Raw genomic sequence first — 21,787 nt, forward strand, 5'->3', positions numbered from 1 at the left:
TTGGCAGCCACAAGGGTCACACTTGCCTGGACCCAGGAGTGCAGTCATCAAGTCCCTACCTGTCAAGAGTAATCCCTGCTAATCCCTTCAAGCTCTTCACTTCCTTCCTTCCTGTGGTAGCCCTCTGTGAGGAATAGAATTTGAAAGAATCCAGAGAGTTCTCTCCAAGCCTGTCTGTTGTCTGGCTCCTTGGCTCTTCCAGCTCTTTGGGAGCGGGGGGCCTGGAATGATTCACATCATATTTAGAACCCTGGGTGGTTAGAAGACCTTTTTTCATTTTGGTTAATCAACTTACCTGATACATTCTAGATTGGCTAAAACATGAATAAAAAGTGGATTGTTGCCAAAAAGTCCTTTCCACTGCTAAGTGATCTGGCCAGAGGACAGAGAAGAGCAAAACTAGGTGGGAGGAAACAGGGTCCCGGGGACTAGGAATCTGCTGGGTTCCTGTATTAGGCAGTAAAGCCTGTGTAAGGTATTTTTTATTTAGTTTATCGTTTAGACCTCTGAGGAGTTAGGTCAACTGCCTGAGATTCCTGTTGTGGGGTTTGTGGAGGCAGGAGGTCTTGGGGAAGGTTCAGCCAAGCATTCATGAGTCAGGGAATGTGACTACTTAGACGTGACCCTACAGAGGACCCCAGCATTTCCTTCTGACTGCCAGAGGAAATGCTTCTAGAATGGGTATATTCCAAGGCCCTCCTCACACCACCTCCGGCTCATGCAGCCCTTGAGCCTATTCTGTGCTTTGTGATAGTTTTGCTCACATCAGCAATGGCCAGTAGTTCCTCTGGGACGTCTCACTCGAGGGCTCCCACTGGGTGGGCTTGTGGGGCGTCTTCTGGACTTGACATGCTCATTACCTTCTTTTTCATTATTGTTTATAATACGAAAATAAAAGTGAACAGCAAGACATGTTTCCTGATGTGAGACTGGCCTAGAGTAGATTTTGGCTTCTCATTTTCTTGCCTTTTTTTGGGGGGGGAGGGGGGAGGGTGTTGGACCACACCCAGTGGCATTTGGGTTACTCCTGGCAGGCTCAGAGAACCACATAGGATGCCGGGGATCGAACCCAGATTGGTCCTGGGTCAGCTGCATACAAGGCAAATGCCCTATCACTGGACTATCACTTAGGCCCTGTTTTCTTGCCTTTTTGACTTGGCAAGTTTTCTAGACTATCTATTCTTTTTAGACAGGGGGGCATCTGTTTAGAGTAGCTTGGCTGCCGCCTTTCTAACATGAGTGAAGTGGGGAGATGTAGCAGTAGAGGTCGAGAGTCTTCCCTTCCTGATGTCCACGTCTATCTGGTTCAGGCCAGAGAGCTAGTTCTCCTGCCTCCACATCAGTGAGTATTGTTTGTGGGGGTTAGGTTAACAGTCAAGTATCTGGATATCCAGGGACTTCTTTGGAAAGCCATTCCACCTCCTAGTAGTCAGAGTGAAGTTCTACCCTGTGCTTCATACCATGGAACAGTCACAGATTGAAGGTCACAGTATCAGGCCTTGGAACTGACTTGTGGCAAGAGGCCCTTTCAGGAACTTTCTGGGTCTGCCACCAGGGTAAAGCTTGAACTCCAGGGTGGCTCTACTCTAATATCAGAGCTGCTGAAGTAGGACAACAAACATGAGCTATCTCTAGTCTTCTAGGCTGGAACCCTGAGATCAAGGAGTCAGACTTGCCTTTTACTAGCCTCTGGTGAGGATTGGCAGTCCCCAGGGCTCTATGCTGGTGGTTGTGCCACTTTATTTGCTGTCTCTTGTTAGAGCAAGAGATGAATGTTTCTCCAAGTGCCTTCACATTGTCTTTTTCTGTCCTATCTTTTTATTCAGAGCTCCTTTCTGAGACCCAGAGGAATGGCCAAGGGGCCTAGAGCCTCTGCCTTACAAGCAAAGGGCTACAAGTTTAAGCCCTGGTGTCTCACATGCCTTGAGCAAACCCAGGGAGCTCTGCAGTCTGTGATCCCCATGCTGTGAGCCATATCCTGCACCCCACAGCTGTTGATGTGGAGAGCCCAGAGTGTGTGCAGACCCGTGGTCTTTGCAACAACAAAAGATAACTTCAGAGGGAAGACAGCGGAGGAAGGGAATCCAAATGCAAGTGATTGAATACATTTTTGTTTTGTTTGTATTTTGGGGCCACACAGGGCTCAGTGGGACTGGAGATTGAACTTGGGTCAGTCAAATGCAAGCAGATGCCTTACCTGCTGTGGTGTCACTCTGGCCTCAGTGATTGATTACTTTTTGTGTGTGTGTGTGTGTGTGTGGTTTTTGGGTCACACCCGGCGGTGCTCAGGTTTTTTTCCTGGCTCTGTGCTCAGAAATTGCTCCTGGCAGGCACGGGGGACCATATGGGACTCCGGGATTCGAATCGATGACCTTCTGCATGAAAGGTAAACGCCTTACCTCCATGCTATCTCTCTGGCCCTGATTGATTACTTTTTAAAAAGAATGAAAACACATTTTTTCCTTTTGGTTTTTGGTTTGGAGGTTATTTTTGTTTGTTTATTTTGGGGCCACACCTGGCCACTCCTGGCTCTGCACTCAGGAATTACTTTTGGTGGTGCTTGGAGCCCTGCCTGCTATCTTTCCCCACAACCACCCACCCACCCCGTCCCATTTTTGATCCATTTTTGATCAGTCCTTTTGGATCAGACTCCACCTAGTGCTGTCACTCATTTTTGCTTACCTCAGAAAAGACCACAGTTCCAAATAGGGCACATTTACGATGTGATGGGTATCATCTTTTGGGGGGAGACAATTTAAGCTGCCCCAAGGATGTTCCAGGCCAATCTTAGAATAGAACTGTTTCTCCTCTCCTCCTTCCAGTCTTTGACAAGAGAATGGTGGCAAATCCTCTCTTCTCTCTCTGTCTCTGTCTCTCTCTTTCACACACACACACACACAGGTACCAGGCTCCAGGGACACTACATGTCACAGCATGCCAGGAATAGACCACGGTCTCCTATAATGGCCATTTTCCTCTTAAAACATATTTTAGGAGTCCTACCCATGGGTGGTTAGAGGATCCAGGCCCACTCCTGCTGCTATTCAACCCTGAGATATGGCCTGATGGTGTGGAGCTCAGGGCCAGGCGTAGGGATGCTCAGGGAACTGTCAGTTAGTTATCACAGTTTCAGAGCCTAAACATGTTCCATGGGGAAGTGATGGAAGTAAGGACCAGACTAGTGTCTCCCTGAATGACCTGGCACTTTGGAGACTTCTGGGCAGGGTCCCCTGTGCATCCCGAGGCCTCATGAATGGGATCACTCATGTCTTCAGCTAAAGCTCATGGAGTAGCATCCAAGGAAATAGGAGCGAGATGTGTGTAGGGGAGAGTGTTTGGTGGAGGTAGAGCTAATGCAGGAACTGTGGGTGGGAGGTTGCTGGGTGGAATGGCTAGGGAGACCACAATGTAGGGGACCCTGGGGGTGCATGCCATGTGCATGTAGAACAGAAGCTGTTCCCTCTAGCACAGAGAACTATAGGCAGGCATGTGGCCTCACCATGGGCAAGGGTCTTGCGTGGAGTCCATTTTATCCTTTGTTATTGTCACCTCTGAGAATGACTACCTTATCAAGTGAGTAAAAGCCCCCTAGAAGCTTTGGGCCGTTGGAGTCCCCCTACCACATTTCATTGCACATTTAAATATTTTAGAATTGTGTCCTCACGAACACTAAAAGTACAGAGTATATGAGGGCAGACATAAGTATCCCTACACACTTTGAACCCATGTCAACAGCCTACAATGTCTATGTTAAGCTCCTTTCAAGGAAAAAGATACGGGTTTTTTTGTTTGTTTGTTTGTTTTGGGCTACATTTGGCAATCCTTAAGTGCTACTCCTAACTCTGTGCCTTTGCAGTGCGTGTGTGGAGCACGTCAGGGAGCAGACCTTCCCCCCAACATGGGAAGACTGCTCTTTCAGGCCCTCGTCTGTGTTTTTCTCTAAGCCACAAATAGATGCCGATGTTGCTGCCACGTTGACGTTGCTTACTTACATTCTGCAGCCTAGGGTAAATGCCCCGCCTTGTCACTCCCTGAAAGTACTACCTATAATCCTCAGCTGAGTGACTGTCCATGGGTCTCCTGAGTTTTCATCATTTGGGTGCACCGAGTGTGTTCTCTCTCGCTGCTCTGTTGGGAGTTCACCTGCGGACTGACTGCATCAATACTGTTGAGTTGTTCTGCTCAGCACTCACTCGGCCCTGCAAGGGCTCTGCAGATTCTTCTTCTCCCTGCTCCCACAGTTCATCAGTTCCTAAGTGGCAGGCTAGCGCTGTCAGGATCCCGTTAAACTGACTCGCAGCCCTGACCCCTTGCTGCTTTGACTCCTGATAGAGGACTGAACATCATCTGTCACTCCCCTTTTTTCTCTGTCAGCTCTGTCATGAATGGCTCTGACTTTCGTCTGGGGCTTTGCCGAGCTGTTTTCAGTTGCCCGGCAGCCTCCTTATCTGCAGCCTCTCAAGGAGTCTTCCTTGTTGGCATTTGTCACATCATCTGGAGCCTTCCAAGGGCCCTGTCTATATGGGCCTCACGTTGAATGAAGAGGCCCCATACAACGCTTGGCTGAAAGGAACCCTGGCCTGGCAGTATTGCATCAAGGAAGCGCTTGGTGTCTTTGGGAGAGGCGTCTCTGCAGTGTTTCTGCATGTGCACCTCCAGCAGCATTAATCCTCTGGGTCTCTCCCCACAGTGCGGGTTCCCTATTTCATCGACTTGAGAAAGCCACAGGATCAGGGTCTGAATCACACCTGTAATTACTACCTCCAGCCAGAAGATGACGTGACCATCGGTGTGTGGTAAGTGTCCGGCTGGCTGCGTGGTGGAGGGTCTGACTGCCTTGGACAGCAGCTCTTTCCTGCCTTTCCGTTTCTGTTTTTATCTTTGCTCACTCAGCTTCCAAAAGAGAGATCTCAGCTAAATTTGATCCGAGTGGACTATGAGATGGCACCACATTCCATTGGGAGGTTTTCCGACAGCGAGGCTTTTGTGAACCAGCTTGTTGTTTTGTTTTGTTTTGTTTTGTTTTGATAGGACAGCCTTATTTCTCTGAAAAACACCACTAAAAACACCCTAGAAATGATATAAGCACAGAACTTAAAGAACAGCTGTGAGAGGAGCCTTTTCAGACACATGATGAAGGGATGTAGTCAGTTGCAGAGCAGGTGACGTGTGTGTGTCTGTATGTGTGTGTGTATGTGTGTGTACACACCTCAGGGCTTAATTCCTAGCAGTGAAAAGTTGATGATGATGATTGATTGATTGATTGATTGGTGATGCTAGGTAGCACTTTTGTTTGATTGTTTCTTGAGCCACACATGGTGGTGCTCAGGGATTGCTCCTGACTCTGAGCTTAGGAATCACTCCTACCGGAGTACAGTGCACCAGATGGGATGATGGGGATTGGACCTGGGTTATCTGTGTGCAAAGCAAGAGCCTTATTCGCTTTCTTATTGCTCTATCCCCTACATAGCATTTATTTTTTCAGCCATAAGCATAGATTGGACTTTTGCTTCATGACTTCTTTGGTTTTCCTTAGAATGTTTCAATGACCCTCCCCCTCACACACACACACCCCCGCACTGTGGACAAGGGGATGTTGAACAACCATCTGAAAATTTACTGAACTTTCTGTGGCATTTTCTCTTGTTGCAGAAGCAAATCTGAATCACTGCCCCTTTATCAAACTGATTTCTCTGGCAGTAGCCATAAAGTCTCCACTGTCTTCGAGATCTGCTGTGTGTATGTGTGTGTGTGTGTGTGTGTGTGTGTGTGTGTGTGTGTGTGTGTGTGTGTGTGTGTGTGTGTGTGTGTGAGAGAGAGAGAGAGAGGCTTCTCAATGAAATGCTGTGAGTAGCTTCCCAGTGCAGATTGCAAGGGAGTTAGAGCATTTCTAATAATGGAGCTGAGTGAAGATCATAAAACGAGAATGTATTTTTTTTTTTGTTTTGAGGTGTTGGCTCTGGGATTAGTCTTTCACTTTTGTATTTGCTGACCCAGGGTATATGCAGGAAACTTTGCTTTTCCAAATCCAGCTTGAAACTGGCTGAATTTTTACTTGTGCTGTTTGATGGAACTGACTTGGCTCTGTGGTTGGTCACTAGTGGGATTCTGTGCTCCACTAGGTAGAGAGATGATGGAACTGGGATAGAACTCAATCGGCTTTTTTCCCTATGGAACAACTCTTGAAGGGAAGATTCACATATTGAGTCGGACGAAACCTCTCTTCGGAGTGCCAGGAAAAGTTGATTTGGTAATGGTCAGTCTCGAATCAGTGACAGTCACCCTGTGCCTGCCGCCTGCCATTTCTGTGCCCAGCTGCTATGACGATTGTGTGGGCCCAAGCTGGCAGCAGCCCCCTTTCTCCCGCTCCCCTCACTGATGCCTGATTAGGTCCTGCCCATAGTAACAGCAGGAGGAAATTTAAGTTTGTACTTGGTGCTGAAGCCTTTTCAGCCTCATGTAAGTTCTCGTTGATAGGAAGAGGAGAATCCAAGAATAGGTGCCTACTCTCTAATTGGCCATTTCCTGTGCCTTATTGAACAGGAAATTCTCTAATTGGAATCCTAATCAGAAATGCCTTAGCTTCTTTCCACAGTGGGAAACTGCACTCAGCATTTTGTTTAAAACCTTCTCATGGGTCCACTGGCTGAGTGAGTGTGCAGCAGTTAAGGCTTTTGCCTGGTCCAAGTCCAGATCATTGGCATCCCGTGTTGTCCCCTGAGCATAGCCCGGAGTTATTTTCCGAGTGCAGAGCCAAGGGTAACCCCTGAACATCGCTGTGTGTGGCCCTAAAATCAAAATAAACTAAATTTTAAAATAAAATAAAAGATACATGAAAACAATAAGAACTGTATACGTGAATTCGTAGCAGTCTGACTCATGGAATCCATCTTTCCAGCACCTTTGAAATCTGCCCCTTGGGCTTGTAATGATAGAGGACTGCTGTTGCTAGACACTCCCAAAATGCGATTATCTGCAATAGATCAGAGAGACATTAGAAATGAAATGTGATATTTAAGAGCTAGAATATAATTAGAGCCAGGCAATCTTGGGTTTCATATTGTATTGTATCATATTGCATTGTATAGGTATAGCATAGCATAGCATAGCAAAGGTATGGTATGGTACGGTACGGTACGGTACAGTACAGTACAGAATAGTAGGTAAGGCTCCTAGCTTGCATGTAGCCAACCCCATTTCAATTCCCAGCATCACATTTATTCTTCCAATACAGCAAGATATTATCCGTAAGCCCTGTCAACTCTAGCCTTAAGTCCCCACCAGCAAAATTAAAAAAGAAATTAGCTATTTAATATTTTTTAAAAACTTCTTGCTAATGATATTTACCTGGCAGGGGAAATAGCATGATCATGATGGTGGTTTTCCATTGCACTCGGATGTGCTGACCCATGCAGTTTCCCCAAATGTGGGAAACTCGGCTGTGATAGTGGGGGACTGCGTTCGTACTTTCCCCTTAAAAAACAAAACAAAACAAAACTTGTTGCTAATGAATTTAAATACATTTTCCAGAAAACCTCTCTTAAATCTTACACCGCCATCCCCACACAGTGGCTGATGATATGTGGTTCTGCCAAGTGAAGAACGAGCAGAGTGTCTCTCTAATGGAGGGTTCGGCCAAATAGACCAAATCTCCGTGACATGCCTCTCCAGGTGTGGACATTCCAGCATGGTTGGCTGCCAGTTCATCCACATGCCTGTGTTCTGGAGTGTTTCATCCTCCAGAGTCTTCTCTGAGATGACTCGTGAACAGATCCTAAATGTGTGATTTGAAAGGCACCTAGAGTGTGAACAGACTTCTAGCTTTTCTCATGAAGGCCAGTCTTGCTAAGGCAGCACCCAGGAGGGAGTGATGAACTCTTAAATGTGTTGTTACTGGGGCCGGTGCGGTGGCGCTAGAGTTAAGGTGTCTGCCTTGCCAGCGCTAGCCTAGGAAGGACCGTGGTTTGATCCCCGGCGGCCCATATGGTCCCCCAAGCCAGGAACGACTTCTGAGCGCATAGCCAGGAGTAACCCCTGAGCGTCACCGGGTGTGGCCCCAAAACCAAAAAAAAAAAATGTGTTGTTACTTATACAGATGGACATATCAGGAAGGAATAGTGTCAGTTGGCAAGGCTGAACACCTCTTCCATGCTCAGCACAAAAGTGGAAAGGTTCTGTGAAAGCCGATAGGATCTTACCTCAGAGGCTGAACTTTATAGTGAAGAAACAGCTTAGTAATGGCTGCTAGTGTCTGCTTCTGTGGCTAGTTGAGGGACATTCCTGCCCCAGCTGTTCAGGGCAGAGCAAAGCATCAGTGACGCAGGTAGACACTCTGTCTCCTCAGCCACTAGAGCTGCCATCAGCTGGTCCTTGAGCTCTGCACTCTTCCACCTGCCATCTCGGCATCAGAGCTCATGCTGCTGTTTCTCTGTCCCCAGGCACACGGTCCCTGCAGTCTGGTGGAAGAATGCCCAAGGGAAGAGCCAGATGTGGTATGAGGATGCCTTGGCTTCCAGCCACCCCATCATCCTGTACTTACACGGAAACGCGGGGACCAGGTGAGGAAGAGCTCACAGGTGCTGAGGGTCCTGGTGCAGTTGCGTTCACTGACTCCCCATGACAGCCTCACATGCAGGGACCATGTGACCCAAGGAAAAGAGAGTTTCTGGAGCTCAGTGCACACCTGGCTGAGGGGAGCATCTCAGTTAGCTTATGCAGAGTCCAGAGAACCCTGCTGTGGGTCGGATGTGGGAGGGAGAAGACAAGAAGCAACCTTGGTCCTGGGGTCCTTCTTCTTGACTTGACTTAAAGGACTGTGAATCTGAGGCTCATGGTTTAGGTCAGTGTTTCTCAACTTTTTTTTTGACCAAGTCCCCATTCTGGCCTTGCTTCCTTCCTATTGCTCCTCGTCTCGTGCCAGTTTTCACCTATGGCTGCCTTGAGATTCCTGGGGTCCCCCAGTTGAGAAGCTGAGGAAATGAGAAAGACTCCTGTGAGGAAGAGAACCATGGTTTCTTGGAGGAGGCCCTGGGGGCACTTGAGGTTCTCAGCATGTCCTGGAGAAAACTTTTCCTGTAACTTGAGCCTAAGGTTCATAGGCAGGCCAGCACTTTGTGTTGAAAGTCAAGGTGTGGACAGGCTGTACCTCTTAGGGGATGAGACATCTGTACAGGTATGGGGTGACGAGTGCCAGGAAGGGACGGTGATGAAGAAACTTGGACTAACTGCGGCAGAGGGAGGCCAGCCTGGAGACCCAGAGAGCAGCCAGGAGTCAGAGTGACTTGTGTGCCATCTGCCTTGCCAGAGCTTCTCTCTGCCCGGCCATCAGACCCAGGTTCTGGCAGGGAGAGCCCTTGCCAGGTTCTCTGCCATACTCTGCTTGGTCTCATGTCTCAAGGCATGTCCCTGGACTACCTGAGGTGTAGTTGCCATCCTTGCTGTGAACTCATCTCCTATACCCCAGGGTCACCCTGTTCAGAAGGGCCTGGGAAACCAAGGGGGAGGAGGAGGAGTCAGCAAGTGTGCCTGAAGTCCCTGAGGGCGTCTGTTGCTGAGGAGTTCTCACAGGAGGCAGGGCTGCCTGAGCCTTCAGGTCCAGCGCCAGCTGGGGCGGGGGTCCACCATCACTTGAGAGGCAGTCTAGCAAGGAGAAACGTGAACAGGCAGTGTGGGGGTGGGGCGTGCACCCAGGGCTGGCTACAGAGGACATTGTACAGAGTCCAGGAAACTGGGCCACACAGGAGGTCCAATTTGCTGTCTTGTCTGTCTGGGTCGAACTACAGTGGGTTTCTCTTCTGTTTTTCACAGCACAAATCGCTACAAACAGCTCTTTCAGCATGTTCTATAAAGGAGAAGTTTGTTGGTGACTGTGAATAAAGTTCAGTTAGTCTGTGTCGATCACATGACAGGACACTTGCCACCCTCGCTCCCCTGCAGTGGCCAACTGCAGCTCTCCAGTTCTCCCAAGCATCACAGGATCAGGTCCCCAGAATCAGCCCCCACTTAGGGAATCTGGCTTTCCCTCCCCTCCCTTTTCTTCCCTCTCCTCCCTTCCTTGCCTTCCCCTCCCTTCCCTCCCCTCTTCTTTCCCTCTCCTCCCTTTTATTCCTCCCCTCCCTTTCCTCCCTCCCCTCCCCGCCCTTCCTCTCTCCCTTTCCCTCCCCTTCCTTCCCTCCCTCCCCTTTCCCTCTCTTCCATCCCCTCCCTTCCCTTCCTTCACTCCCTTCCTTTTCCCTCCCTCCCTTATCTACCTTTCCCTCCCCTTCCACCCTTCCCTCCCTTCTATCCCATCCCTTCCTTTCCTTCCCTTCCCTCTCTTCCCTTCTTTCTCCCTTCCTTCTCTCTCTTCCCTCCCTTCCCTTCCCTTCCTTTCCTTCCCTCCCTTCCCTTCCTTTCCTTTCCTCCCTTTCCTTCTTTCCCTCCCTTCCTTTCCTTTCCCCCTTCCTTCTTTCCTTTCCTTCCTTTCCTTTTCTCTCCTTCCTTCCTTCCCTCCCTCCCTTTCCTTCCTAAAAAAAGAAAAAAAAGAAAAACAGAATGAAGGTAGGGAATCTGGAAAAAACCTTTTTAAGTTTCATAAATTCTCAAAATCACTACAATTTGCAACTTTTCTTCTTGTCTCGAGAGTCTCTACTTGGTATTTGTTTATTATATAGGCTTTCAATATATACATATATGCATACACACACACATACTCCCGAAGTAGTCGAAATGCTTGCTATGAGAGAGAAACTACTGGCAAGGGTCAACTGGACGGACAGTCACAGGACAAAGAAACTCGGTTTGGGGCAGAGTTCAGATTCTCAGGAGCCCTTTCGCCTCATTGCTAGGTGTACCCACCAACTCCTCTGTGTTGCCTGAGAGACACATGCTCCTGATAAAAGGTGAGGCTTCCTCTGAAGAGAGACTTTGCAGTCATTGCCACGGGCTTGTTTGCTGTGCCCACAAAGAGTGGGAGTGCAGGCTATGTCCGGCACCTACGCTTCCTGGTCCTCCCACCTCAGCCCCGCAGGGACTGTCTGACACTGCCTCCAGTACTGAGCTAGGAGCAGCCCCTGAGCAGGGGGTGCCCCCACCTGAAAAATGTCTCTGGTTGACGTTTGTCTCAGCAGTTCCACATGCAGAAACGCCCCCACGTGGCACAAGTATGTGAAAGGACACTGATTAGGCCGACAGGGGGAGCAGAACCTAAGCTGGCAGCAGATGGCAGTAAGGCAAAAGTGCATGACTCACCACCAAGGAGACATAGTGAATGATGGCTGCATGTTAGTGACAAATGAGAGACAAGGTTGTGTGAATGTGTCTCAGGTGTCTATGTGTCTGTGTCAGGGGTGTACAAATGAAGAAGCCTCTTTGCTGCTGTCCTATGGCCCAAGTTGCAAACCGAGGGAACATATTGTGTGTAGGGAGTCTGCCCGTGTATCTTTTATATTTGGATTTTGTATGTATTACCTAATAAAATCAAAATGTCAGATGATGGTTCAGAAGTTTCCCAGAAACTACGACTGTTCCTTGTCTGGCTAGTTATGCTTGAGACAAGCTTGGGGCACGCGTGATGCCCCAGGAGGAGGAGGAGGCCCTCTGTTCGCCATTGACTCGTCCTGGATGGATTTGGGGACCAAAGACACCGGCACTGCTTTTCAGCTTGTCTCAGAAAGCTTACTAACGCATATTCTTGTTTCCTTCCCTAGAGGAGGCGACCACCGGGTAGAGCTTTACAAGGTAGGTGAGGCAGCACACAGCTGGGCGTGACTGGTGGCGCAAGGGCCACAGGACTTCCCTAGGGATAAAAAATAGATTCCGCCTGTACCTTGTGTCCTGGCTCTTCTTTTTAGGAGGCCAGAACAGATGTGCATCCCTCTGACTGATAACCAAGATTGAATCACTACAGTATCTCCAGCACTGCCTTTGGTGGCTGCCTCTGCCACGGCATGCTTCCATAATGCTGTCCCTAGCAAGAGTTTCCCGTGAGCAGAATGAATGAGCTGCGATTCCTAGGCTGAACTTGGGGAAAAGATATCTAGGGCATTTGGAATTGCTTTTCAGTGTTGTGTGCACCCATAAAAGATCATAGGTTGGGAAGCTCTGCTGAGATGTAGGCTCAGGATTCTGCCCATCAGGAGGCATCTCATTCCCCACCCTGCAAAGTTTAGACTAGATTTGACTCTGAGTCAGGGCCGATTTCCCTCCTAGTAGAGAGTTGCATGAAGGTCCGAGGCCTTTGTCTCTGCTCTTCACTGCCTTTGGCGTGGGCCAGTTTGCTGATAAGAGTGGGCCAGGAAGGAGGCAAGCCTGAACACAGGGAAAGCTCTTTTGTGGCTTTTGTTCATAGAGATACTCGGCAGGGCCGTATGTCCCGGGAGAGCATAGGCACTACTGGAGCTGGGTCTGGCAGGAAGCACTGGGCTGCCTTGTGGGACTTCACCTCCAGGTACCCCAGAATGGAAGGACACAGCTTGAGGCAGGGTCCTTGAGGGGTGTTGGCAGGTAGTTTGCACTTGGTCCAGGGTGTCCGTCCACCGGAGGCCTCTGGCAGGTGTGAAGGCATGGTCTAATGAGAGAGACACTTTTTTTTTTTTTTAGAAGGATTTAGAAGGTTTTAAAGGCTGAAAAATCCAAGAATAGTGGGTGTTGGACAGGTACAGTGGGGAGGGCACATGTTTCGTCCATGGCAGTAGTCACCAGGATTCAAACCTGAGCACAGGGCCAAGACTAGCCTCCAAGCATCCATGGGTATGTCCCAGTTGTCTCCCCAGAAATCTGAAAAATGCTGCTTTACAGCATCTTCAGAATTGCTCTGTGCTGTGGAGCCCTTCCTACCTGGGTCTCCGGCAGAGTGAAAGGCAGGTTCTGGGAGCCCTGAAATTGTAGGTGTGAACTTGGGGGTGGAGGTCCCTGCGACGTGTTTGAGGAAGACACGGCATTCTCTGTAGCAGAAATTGGCATCTGGGTTCAGTAAGACCCAGCAGAAACAAAGCAACACGTTGATGGCCTTCATGAAGTGTTGCTGTGCCAGGGCGCCAAGGCAGGAGTGGGGGGTAGGTTCAGCGGGAGGTGGGCAGCCTTCAGTGCAAGTGGTGTGCGACTTGCTGCCTCAGTGTGTGTGTTTTCCTTCACAGGTGCTGAGCTCCTTGGGCTACCATGTGGTCACCTTTGACTATAGAGGTGAGAGTTGAAAGCCAGCCTCTGTGCACACATTTGTCTGAGTCATGGGTAATGCTCAGAGATGGGACCATCCCACAGGCTCCTGAAAGTGTGTGAAAGTGTGAAACAGAGACTTCCTATTGTAAGTGGGCTGTTCCTCCTGTAAGAGAACTGCCTTGCCTTTGCTAAGCATATCCCCCCCCTTGTTGAGAAGATCTGTGCTTCGTATGAACAGCGAACAACTCTCTGCTGCACCTGTTCCTCAGCTGGGGAAGGGAGTCAAGAGGTTCTAGTATAGGTCATGTGCTTGATATGTCCTGACCTGCCAGACAGCACTCAATTTCTTGTGCTGGCCTTTCTGAGAGGCTGGAGGTGATTATCTTTTTTTTTTTTTTTTTTTTTTTTATGGTTTTTGGGCCACACCCGACGGTGCTCAGGGGTTACTCCTGGCTGTCTGCTCAGAAATAGCTCCTGGCAGGCATGGGGGACCCTATGGGACGCCGGGATTCGAACCAACCACCTTTGGTCCTGGATCGGCTGCTTGCAAGGCAAATGCCACTGTGCTATCTCTCTGGGCCCACTAACCTTCCTCTTTCTTGTGTACTGAGGAGAGCCTTGAGAATATTTGGAGAAAGAAAGGAGATGATGTCTCACCTCCAAATTAGCTCATTACCCCCCTCCATTCTATTGCTCCTGGCCACAGAACATTCACAGCTTTTAGGGGGGAGGATACGACCTTCTGCCATGGGGATGATTTTTTCACGAAGAAGGAACCTTCCAGCAGCATGAGCGTGCTCTGTAGCTGTTCCTCTTTTTATTCCTTGCTGAGTCTCTGCACTTTTGGACCTTGCAGGACAAAAGCTTCCCTTGTCCTCTCCTTCTGTCCCTGTCCCAGCTCCGCAGTGGTGCCCTGGGCTCCTCCATCCACCTGCTCCCTTGCATGGCTCCTTCCCTCCTCTGGTGTCTGGACTGCTCAGGAAGTGGCCCAGTGCGCCCACAAGCTCTAGTTTTTGCTTAAGCGACGGAATCTGCTTTCTGAAGCTTAGACCGTTCGATGATGACTCACTGCTGAGTTGCTGGAAATGGCGGCGATACTTACGGCCTTTTCTAGAGACTGAGGAAGGGCAGAAAAGGCACATTTCCTTCTCTTTAGAGCCCCTTGTCTTTCTGGGTCCAAGATGCCCTGGGCTTGTAATGCCATGTCCCTCTCTACCTCCTCCCTCCATCTTCTGGTCTTCTGACTCCTGCCCTGGTCCCTTGCTGAGCTGGACAATGGAGTCAGTACCAAGCTCAAGGTTGGAGATGATCTTGTACCTCTGCCGTCCGTGGGCAGGCTGGACTCTCCCTGGCAGGACCTTTTGGTGCCTCCTCATAGGCACAGGAGCCCTGGACACCCACCAGTGAACTCCAGTTGCTAGGGAAGTTGATGCCTGTGTCATTGTCTGTATCTGCATAGCTGCTTACTGAGACATAGGCAGAAGGTCAGCCGTCAGGTTCAGGGGTTAGCCAGAGGCTTGTCAGGGCACCCTGTACGTGAATGGTGACAGTGGAGACATCATGCCACCTGAGACTGAGGGGTGGGCCAGCCTTCCAAGGGGTTCCAGACACCAGATGTGACTCTTTCTTATGGCTGCTCTCCCAGGTTGGGGTGATTCGATAGGAACGCCATCAGAGAGGGGCATGACCTATGATGCTCTGCACGTGTTTGACTGGATCAAGGCCAGAAGCGGTGACAACCCTGTGTACATCTGGGGTCATTCTTTAGGCACCGGGTAAGAAAGCATTCCATCTGGGCAGTCTTCCTGGGCAGAAGCTTCAAAGGGGACACCCAGCTGCAGCTCTCTCCTCTGTGGCTGGAACAGTTCATTCCAGTGGCCTGGAAAGGGCAAGGCACTAGGGGAAGGGCAGGAACATTCATTTCGGCCTGAGATCGTCCCTGAGGGATTGACTGTTCTCCAGCAGGATGGGATGGGACACTCAGCCGTGCACTTGTTGTGCATGCCCAGGCTTGGCCCGTACCTATTGGCCATGGCACGCCCTACTGCCAGGCTCTGGGCTGTGTGCAGCAGTGCCGCTTGGCCTGCACATGGCTTAATCAGAAAATTTGCAGGAAGACAGAATGCACTTGAGTTCTTCCCTGGAAAAGCTTGAAGCGCTTGTGCTCTTGTCCTGCCGAGTGTTTCTGGGAGCAGCTGTGGTCCATGCCCAGAGTTCCAGACCTTCTGGAGTCTTTCTTTTTTCTTATTCTTTTCAGGCATGGAGCTTGTGTCCCATCGCGGTTAGCTCCTCACCTGGGACAGCTTTTGCCACAGTTGGGTGGGGCCTTCATGCTGCCGGCATCTGGGACAGGGCCATCATAGGGGTTAGTGAGCGCACTCCCTCCCAGGGATACCCTGTGCAGAGAGAAACGGGATGTCCAGCCATGAGGTCCTGCCTGCCTGTCAGTGCTTGGGCCCACTCCAAAGACCACTGCATCTGAGGCCACCTCTCTGGGGGTGGGAGAGTGAGCACTGCGGTTTGTCCAGCGGCCCACAGCGACGGGTGCTGTGTGAGCTGACAGTGATGGTGGTTCCCAGGGAGCTGACAGGAATGCCCCCTGGGCATGTACTGTCCTTGGAGACAGATCACAGATGGCACAGATATGTATTTCATGTTCCTGGGCTTTGTTCTCCCTGGGACCTTCCTTTAAGCCCACATTCTTTCTGGGGGGCTTGGCTCATGGCTTCCTCCAGTCACTAATGTTTAATGAGAACTAATGAGAACAGTCTCATGTGAAAGAAACAGTGGTGTCATCATGCAGCTGAATTGCTACTTTCTCTGTCTTCCCAGAGTAGCAACGAATCTGGTGCGGCGCCTGTGTGAGCGAGGTAGGTAGGGCCTTGGGGGATTGTGAGTCCTGGTGCTCAGAGATAGTTTGCCCGGCAGGGTGGGTGGTGCCCAGTGGTGCTCCAGTTTCCTGAGTCAGCAGCACATAGAGCACAGGGTATCCTCTGAGGAGTGGGCATCGAGGAAGGCCTGAGCAGATACTCTGCCATTCCTGTGGCCTCAGAGGCAGCTGGCAGTGTTCTGGGTGCTTCTGCTGTCTCCCTGGGGCATGCTTCCTATCTGATGACCACAGGTGGCCAGAAAGCAGGGCCCGCCACCTGGTCACCCAAGCCCAGTCTTCTGGGCTTCCCCCATCCTGCAGTAGGGTGCGTGTTTCCTCAGAACTTCCTGCCCAGCTCAATTCTCTCTGTTTCACACTTATCCAGAGACCCCTCCCGATGCCCTTATATTGGAATCTCCATTCACCAATATCCGCGAGGAAGCCAAGAGTCATCCGTTCTCAGTGGCAAGTACAGAGCTGTGGATCCAATTCTGTTATCAGTCTTCTCTATGAAACATAAAGGTTTTTATTGGGGTGGGGAAGTGACAGTGACAGAACCTACAGAACGTGTATGTTCAGAGCCCTGGATTCCACCGTCCAGTACCACACACACACACATACACCCCAGAACCACTCCAGACCCCAAACCCCAGACCCATCCTGACCCCAAGCATTGTGGGGCTTGTCCTTGGACTTACCTTCATCTCAGTACTGCTAAATGTGAGCCCTGTAAAGAGCGGATAGAGATGGAACACAATTATAAGTAAATTAGCTATGACTTGAGATAGAATCCATAGCAGGTTCTGGACAGTGGCCTGAATGTCAGCCAGAATATAGAGCTGCTCGACAGGGTCATAGCACCCCAGGCAGAAAGAGGGATGTTCACACTGTGCTGTCCCGCAAAAACCTGGGGAACCCCTGGAGGCCTTGCTCTGTGACCCACTGACTTGTGGGGGCGTCTGTCCGCTGAAATTGTCTCAGCATCTCCTTTCTTGGGGTGCTGGGGCACAGGAACCCTAAGGAGAGGAGGAGGTGCCTTCACAGCTCAGCCTGCTGAGAGGAGGCGACCCCAGCAAACCCTTATCCAAATCCCCGTCCTCAGCTTGAACTTTCATGTAGGGGGTTAATAATGCTCTGCTTCCGTGTTGCTTCCAGATATATCGCTACTTTCCTGGGTTTGACTGGTTCTTCCTTGATCCGATTACAAGCAATGGGATTAAATTTGCAAATGATGAAAAGTGAGTACACGGGGACAATACCTCAGCTTTTGACTTATTGACACCCCTGTCCCCAAGCACCTAAGGAAGTCATCTCATGTCCTTTAGCAGGGTAGAATCCGAATATTTGGGGTGTCTCCAAGCCTGACAGAGAGGAAGTGAGTGTTGCCCTGAGGAAGGCATCAAAAAAGACTAGTTGGATGGAGTAATAGGACAGCAGGTAGGGCGTTTGCCTTGCACACAGCTTGCCCAGGTTTGATCCCCGGCATCTCATGTGGTTTAGTTTACCAAGCCTACCAGGAGTGATTTCTGAGTACAGAGCCAGGACTAACTGGGTGTAGCCCAGCTCCATCCCCCCAAAGATTCTAGCAAGATGGAGACTTTTCCACTCATAGTTACAGTACTTGAAAATTCTCAGGTAAAATCAGTACTACTGATGAAAGAAGCAGCAATCTGAGCTATTTTATAGGAGAAATTGCTCAGTAAGCTGTCACAAGGGCGGTGTTTGCAGTAGAGCTGGGTTGGATCCCTGGCACCTCATGGTACCCGAACATTGCCAGATGCAACCCCCTAAGATCAGCCCTCTTCCCACAGAAAAAAAGAGACTTTTGCCTCAGCAATTTCACTGTTTGTTTACAGAAAGCTACTGTCAGGTTTACAGTGGAAATATTTCTAATAGATAAACAAAGTTTAGAATTGGGAATTCTTTGGTTTAGGCAGAGGTCCTCAAACTTTTTAAATGGGGCCAGTTCACTGTCCTTCAGACTGTTGGAGGGCCAGATTATAGTAAAAACAAAAATTATGAACAAATTTATATGCACACTGCATATATCTTATTTAGAAGTGAAGAAACAAAATGAGAATAAATACAATATGTGGCCTGCGGGCCATAGTTTGAGGACCATTGGTTTAGAGGATTGAGGAGATTTCCCCCCCACCCCCAAATCCTATAAGCAGGTTTTACAAAGCACCTGCTTGTTTGTCAATGATATTAGACTTTAAAGTCAGCAAATTTTCTTCTGAAAACAAGCTAACAGTAGAGGGTTGGGCCTACTGTGCTGCTTAAAGGTTGGAGGTGTGGCAGCCCTGCACCCAGGAGGTTCCCTAAGCTGGGCAGCCTCTGACGGATTCTGCTTAAGTGACGGGTGGAGAGTGTCTGAAACTGGCCAAGTTTGAATGGCTGGAAACAACATGGGGTAACATGGACTGTGGTTTGAATCCCGGTATCCCCCATGATGCCCCATGCCTGCCAGGAACGATTTCTGAGCACAGAGCCAGGAGTAATCTCAGAGCACTGCTGGGTATGACCCCCAAAAAAACAAACAAATGAAAAAAACCAAAGACAAACAGAATGAGGTAAAAAGTGGCGCTCATGCCCCAGGACAGGTGTGTAGACAAGCCTAAACTGCTATTACAGAGCCCCCATCTCTGGTTCCCATCACCCCCACCTGAGAGTCCCTGCAGGGGGCCTAATGCTACCCTTGATCTCTTGTCCCTTTCCCCCTTGCAACTGGTGGCCTGCATGGCATTGACCCCATGGGACTGTGGCACTCTTGTGGGCTCTTGCGCATCTGTGCTAACCCACTCAAATGGTTTCATTTGAAAATACTGTTTCCTGACATTTAACAAATAGATTGGGCCAAGAGGAATAGATCCTTTTTGAAGTCTGGATAATAGATGGGAACAAGACTGACGTCTAGGTTTGCTCAGTCCCTGTGTCCTAGAGTACATGTTGACTGAAAAGGCTGAGAGAAAGCCCGGTTTGTCGAGGGTCCAGGCAGCAGGGTGAAGGGCTCCGTGAAGCAAGGCTTGAGCTCGAGAGGGCTGCCCAAGTGCCTCCTGGCCTGCTCTAAACCGCTTTCCCTCCACAGCATGAAGCACATCTCCTGCTCCTTGCTCATCCTGCATGCCGAGGACGACCCTGTGGTGCCCTTCCAGCTGGGCAGAAAGGTGAGTGCTCTGGGAGCAGATGTGGGCACGCTGTCAGAACAGGTACCGTGCGGGCCCATGCTGGCGAGATCTGAAGTTGGCAGGTGACCCTTGGGACAGGAAGAAACACGGAAAATATGCAGATGGCTCAAAGTCCTATACAGAGACTGGCCCTGACAGAAGCCGGCCCACAGGGCAGTCCACAGGGAGGCCTCCACTTAATGGCTCAGGGCTGAAGACCCTCCCCCCCCAGGCCAGACAGACCGAATGTCCTCTGTTGCCTACTAGTTCTGTCAGGCTGCCTCCAGAGCAAGAGCCTGTGATGGTACTGAAGTGGCTTTTCCTCTGCAGAGAGCCTGGCTGCGTGCCCAGCCCTGCCATGCAAGGGGAGAGCCAGGCTTGTGCTCCCACCGTGCACTGCTTTGGATCCAAGCACATGGCTGCTGCGTGGGTTGGAGGCTGAAGTGCCTCAGCACTGAGCCATTTGCTGACTGGCTCTGCTCTGGGAACACAGACTTGTTCAAGGCCCAGCCTGTGCCATTCCAGCCCCTCCCGTGGGCAGACCGAGTCAGCCAGGTCTTTGTTCTGAGTGGGCACCATCCAGGAGACAGGCCAAAGGACAGAGGGTCTTGGCGATGGGCTGAGCCTCCCAGCTCTAGCGCAGCAGGTCAGAGGAAACCATACGTGTGCTCGTGTGGGATAGGGAGTCATCATGTGTGTGCTTGAGATCAGAGGGCAGTGTGTGTGTGTGTATGTGTGTGTGTGTGTGTAGGTCAGAGGAAACCAGGATAGGGAGTCATTATGTGTGTGCTTGAGGTCAGAGGGCAGTGTGTGTGTGTGTGTGTGTGTGTGTGTGTGTAGGTCAGAGGAAACCAGGATAGGGAGTCATTATGTGTGTGCTTGAGATCAGAGGGCAGTGTGTGTGTGTGTGTGTGTGTGTGTGTGTGTGTGTGTGTGTGTGTGTGTAGGTCAGAGGAAACCAGGATAGGGAGTCATTATGTGTGTGCTTGAGATCAGAGGGCAGTGTGTGTGTGTGTGTGTGTGTGTAGCATGTGTGTGTGTGGAGCGTGTGTGTGTCTTAGCCCAGGTAGTACTGGGGCTGCTTGTTGGAAGCAGCTGACCCATCTCCTCTCTCCTCAGCTCTACAACATTGCTGCACCCTCTAGAAGCTTCCGAGACTTCAAGGTTCAGTTCATTCCTTTTCACTCAGACCTCGGCTACAGGCACAAGTACATCTACAAGAGCCCTGAGCTCCCCCGGATACTGAGGTAAGGCAGCCACGAAAGCCGTGTTGGGGGCCCTGAGCTCTGCAGGGGGTTCTGTATCTCCCTCCCTTCCCTGACTGATCCAGAGAGTGGTGTCCCCTGCTGGGGTGTGCTTTGGAGCCCAGAGCCCGCCCAGTGGCTGCAGTCACTCTGTCCTCCGACCTGGGGGATTCTGGCCTGAGCACCATCTCCTCGGAGATAACTTGTTCCCCGCATCTGAGATGGAAGTTCTGCAAAGGCTGCAGTGCTGTTCAGGGCTCTGGGCCCAGGCACAGCTGCAGTCAGTTCCTGGACACTGCCTCTGCAGAGGGTCTGACTGGTAGGCAGGAGGTATTTGATGGGGAACTTGAGACTCTACTGCCCTGGGAATGCTCCAAGTGGATGGGGAGTGGAGGCCCCGGGGAACCACACCAAGGTCCATTCTGTATGAGTTTCTGCTGTAAACTCTCCCTGGCTCCCTTGGACAGTCCCGGAAGCTACATCATATGTTGTGGGCATACCTAGGCAGCATGTTGTTTCTGCGCGCACAGATAGTGGCAGCGGGGGAGCGTGTTGGGGGCAGGAATATCAGGAGCATGGAGTCGTGTAGCAGGACTGTCTTTCTCCCTCTATGGGCCTTGAGTGGGCAACCCGTGGTGGCCTGCAGCCAGTCGTAGAGGGATTTCTGCAGACTTCTTCGAGACCAGCCCACACGGGATATTAGGGGGTAATCGGGTTTGATTCGGGCTCCAGGGTTCAACAAAGATTCCCTCCCACATTTCAGAGAATTCCTGGGGAAGTCCGAATCCGAGCGCCAGCACTGAGCTCGCTACCTGCAGGAGCATGAAGACTCGCCCTCCCTGCTCTCTGGCCAGCCCTGCACTCTTGAGCCTGGGTGCCCATTGACTGTTGCCCTCTGGAGAGAGGGCTGTTCCCAGCCCGGGCACCTGGGGGTGGCACGAGAAGTGATTCTGCTGGCCAGCGTGGGGCCTGCGGCCCTCTCTCCCTCTGGCTGCTGCTGGATCCGAGTTCTTTTTCTGGAGCAGGAGCAGAGCATGCCTGGCCTGACAAAGTCGACCCCAACCCAGGCAGGAGGTGTGGGTTCTCAGGACCACGCCAAGCCTTCTTGGCACAACCGGGGGCATGGTGAGACTCGGCTCTCTCGGGTCTCTTTCCGGCACCTGTGGACTGGGCTCTGGTCGGTCGGTGGTCCTGCTTCCCCTCCTCTGCCCCCTTGCTTCCCTGTGCAAACCCACTTGCTCCACGGGGCGGTGCTGTGGCTTGTGCTTCTCCCACAGCGCACCCAACCGTCTGCATAACCTGCCTTAGACTGAACATTTATTTAAAAATAAATTTGTGGTGGTGGTCGGCCTGTGGTTTTCTCAGTCCCA

The 21,787-nt window shown here is 50.7% G+C and overlaps 1 protein-coding gene across 1 annotated transcript in view; it reads left to right on the plus strand.

The window, feature by feature from the left end:
* Window positions 1–21,787, plus strand: part of ABHD12 (abhydrolase domain containing 12, lysophospholipase) — a 65,076-nt gene extending 43,289 nt beyond the window's left edge. The window contains exons 3-13 of the mRNA XM_049780240.1: window positions 4,691–4,796; window positions 8,439–8,558; window positions 11,688–11,718; window positions 13,116–13,161; window positions 14,783–14,912; window positions 15,970–16,007; window positions 16,392–16,471; window positions 17,162–17,244; window positions 19,095–19,173; window positions 20,293–20,420; window positions 21,181–21,787. Of these exons, the coding sequence (XP_049636197.1) occupies window positions 4,691–4,796; window positions 8,439–8,558; window positions 11,688–11,718; window positions 13,116–13,161; window positions 14,783–14,912; window positions 15,970–16,007; window positions 16,392–16,471; window positions 17,162–17,244; window positions 19,095–19,173; window positions 20,293–20,420; window positions 21,181–21,220 (881 nt within the window). The 3' untranslated portion in view covers window positions 21,221–21,787. The remainder of the gene's footprint in view (window positions 1–4,690; window positions 4,797–8,438; window positions 8,559–11,687; window positions 11,719–13,115; window positions 13,162–14,782; window positions 14,913–15,969; window positions 16,008–16,391; window positions 16,472–17,161; window positions 17,245–19,094; window positions 19,174–20,292; window positions 20,421–21,180) is intronic.

This window comes from Suncus etruscus, chromosome 9 (assembly GCF_024139225.1).
Source record: "Suncus etruscus isolate mSunEtr1 chromosome 9, mSunEtr1.pri.cur, whole genome shotgun sequence".
NCBI classification, from domain to species: Eukaryota; Metazoa; Chordata; class Mammalia; order Eulipotyphla; family Soricidae; genus Suncus; species Suncus etruscus.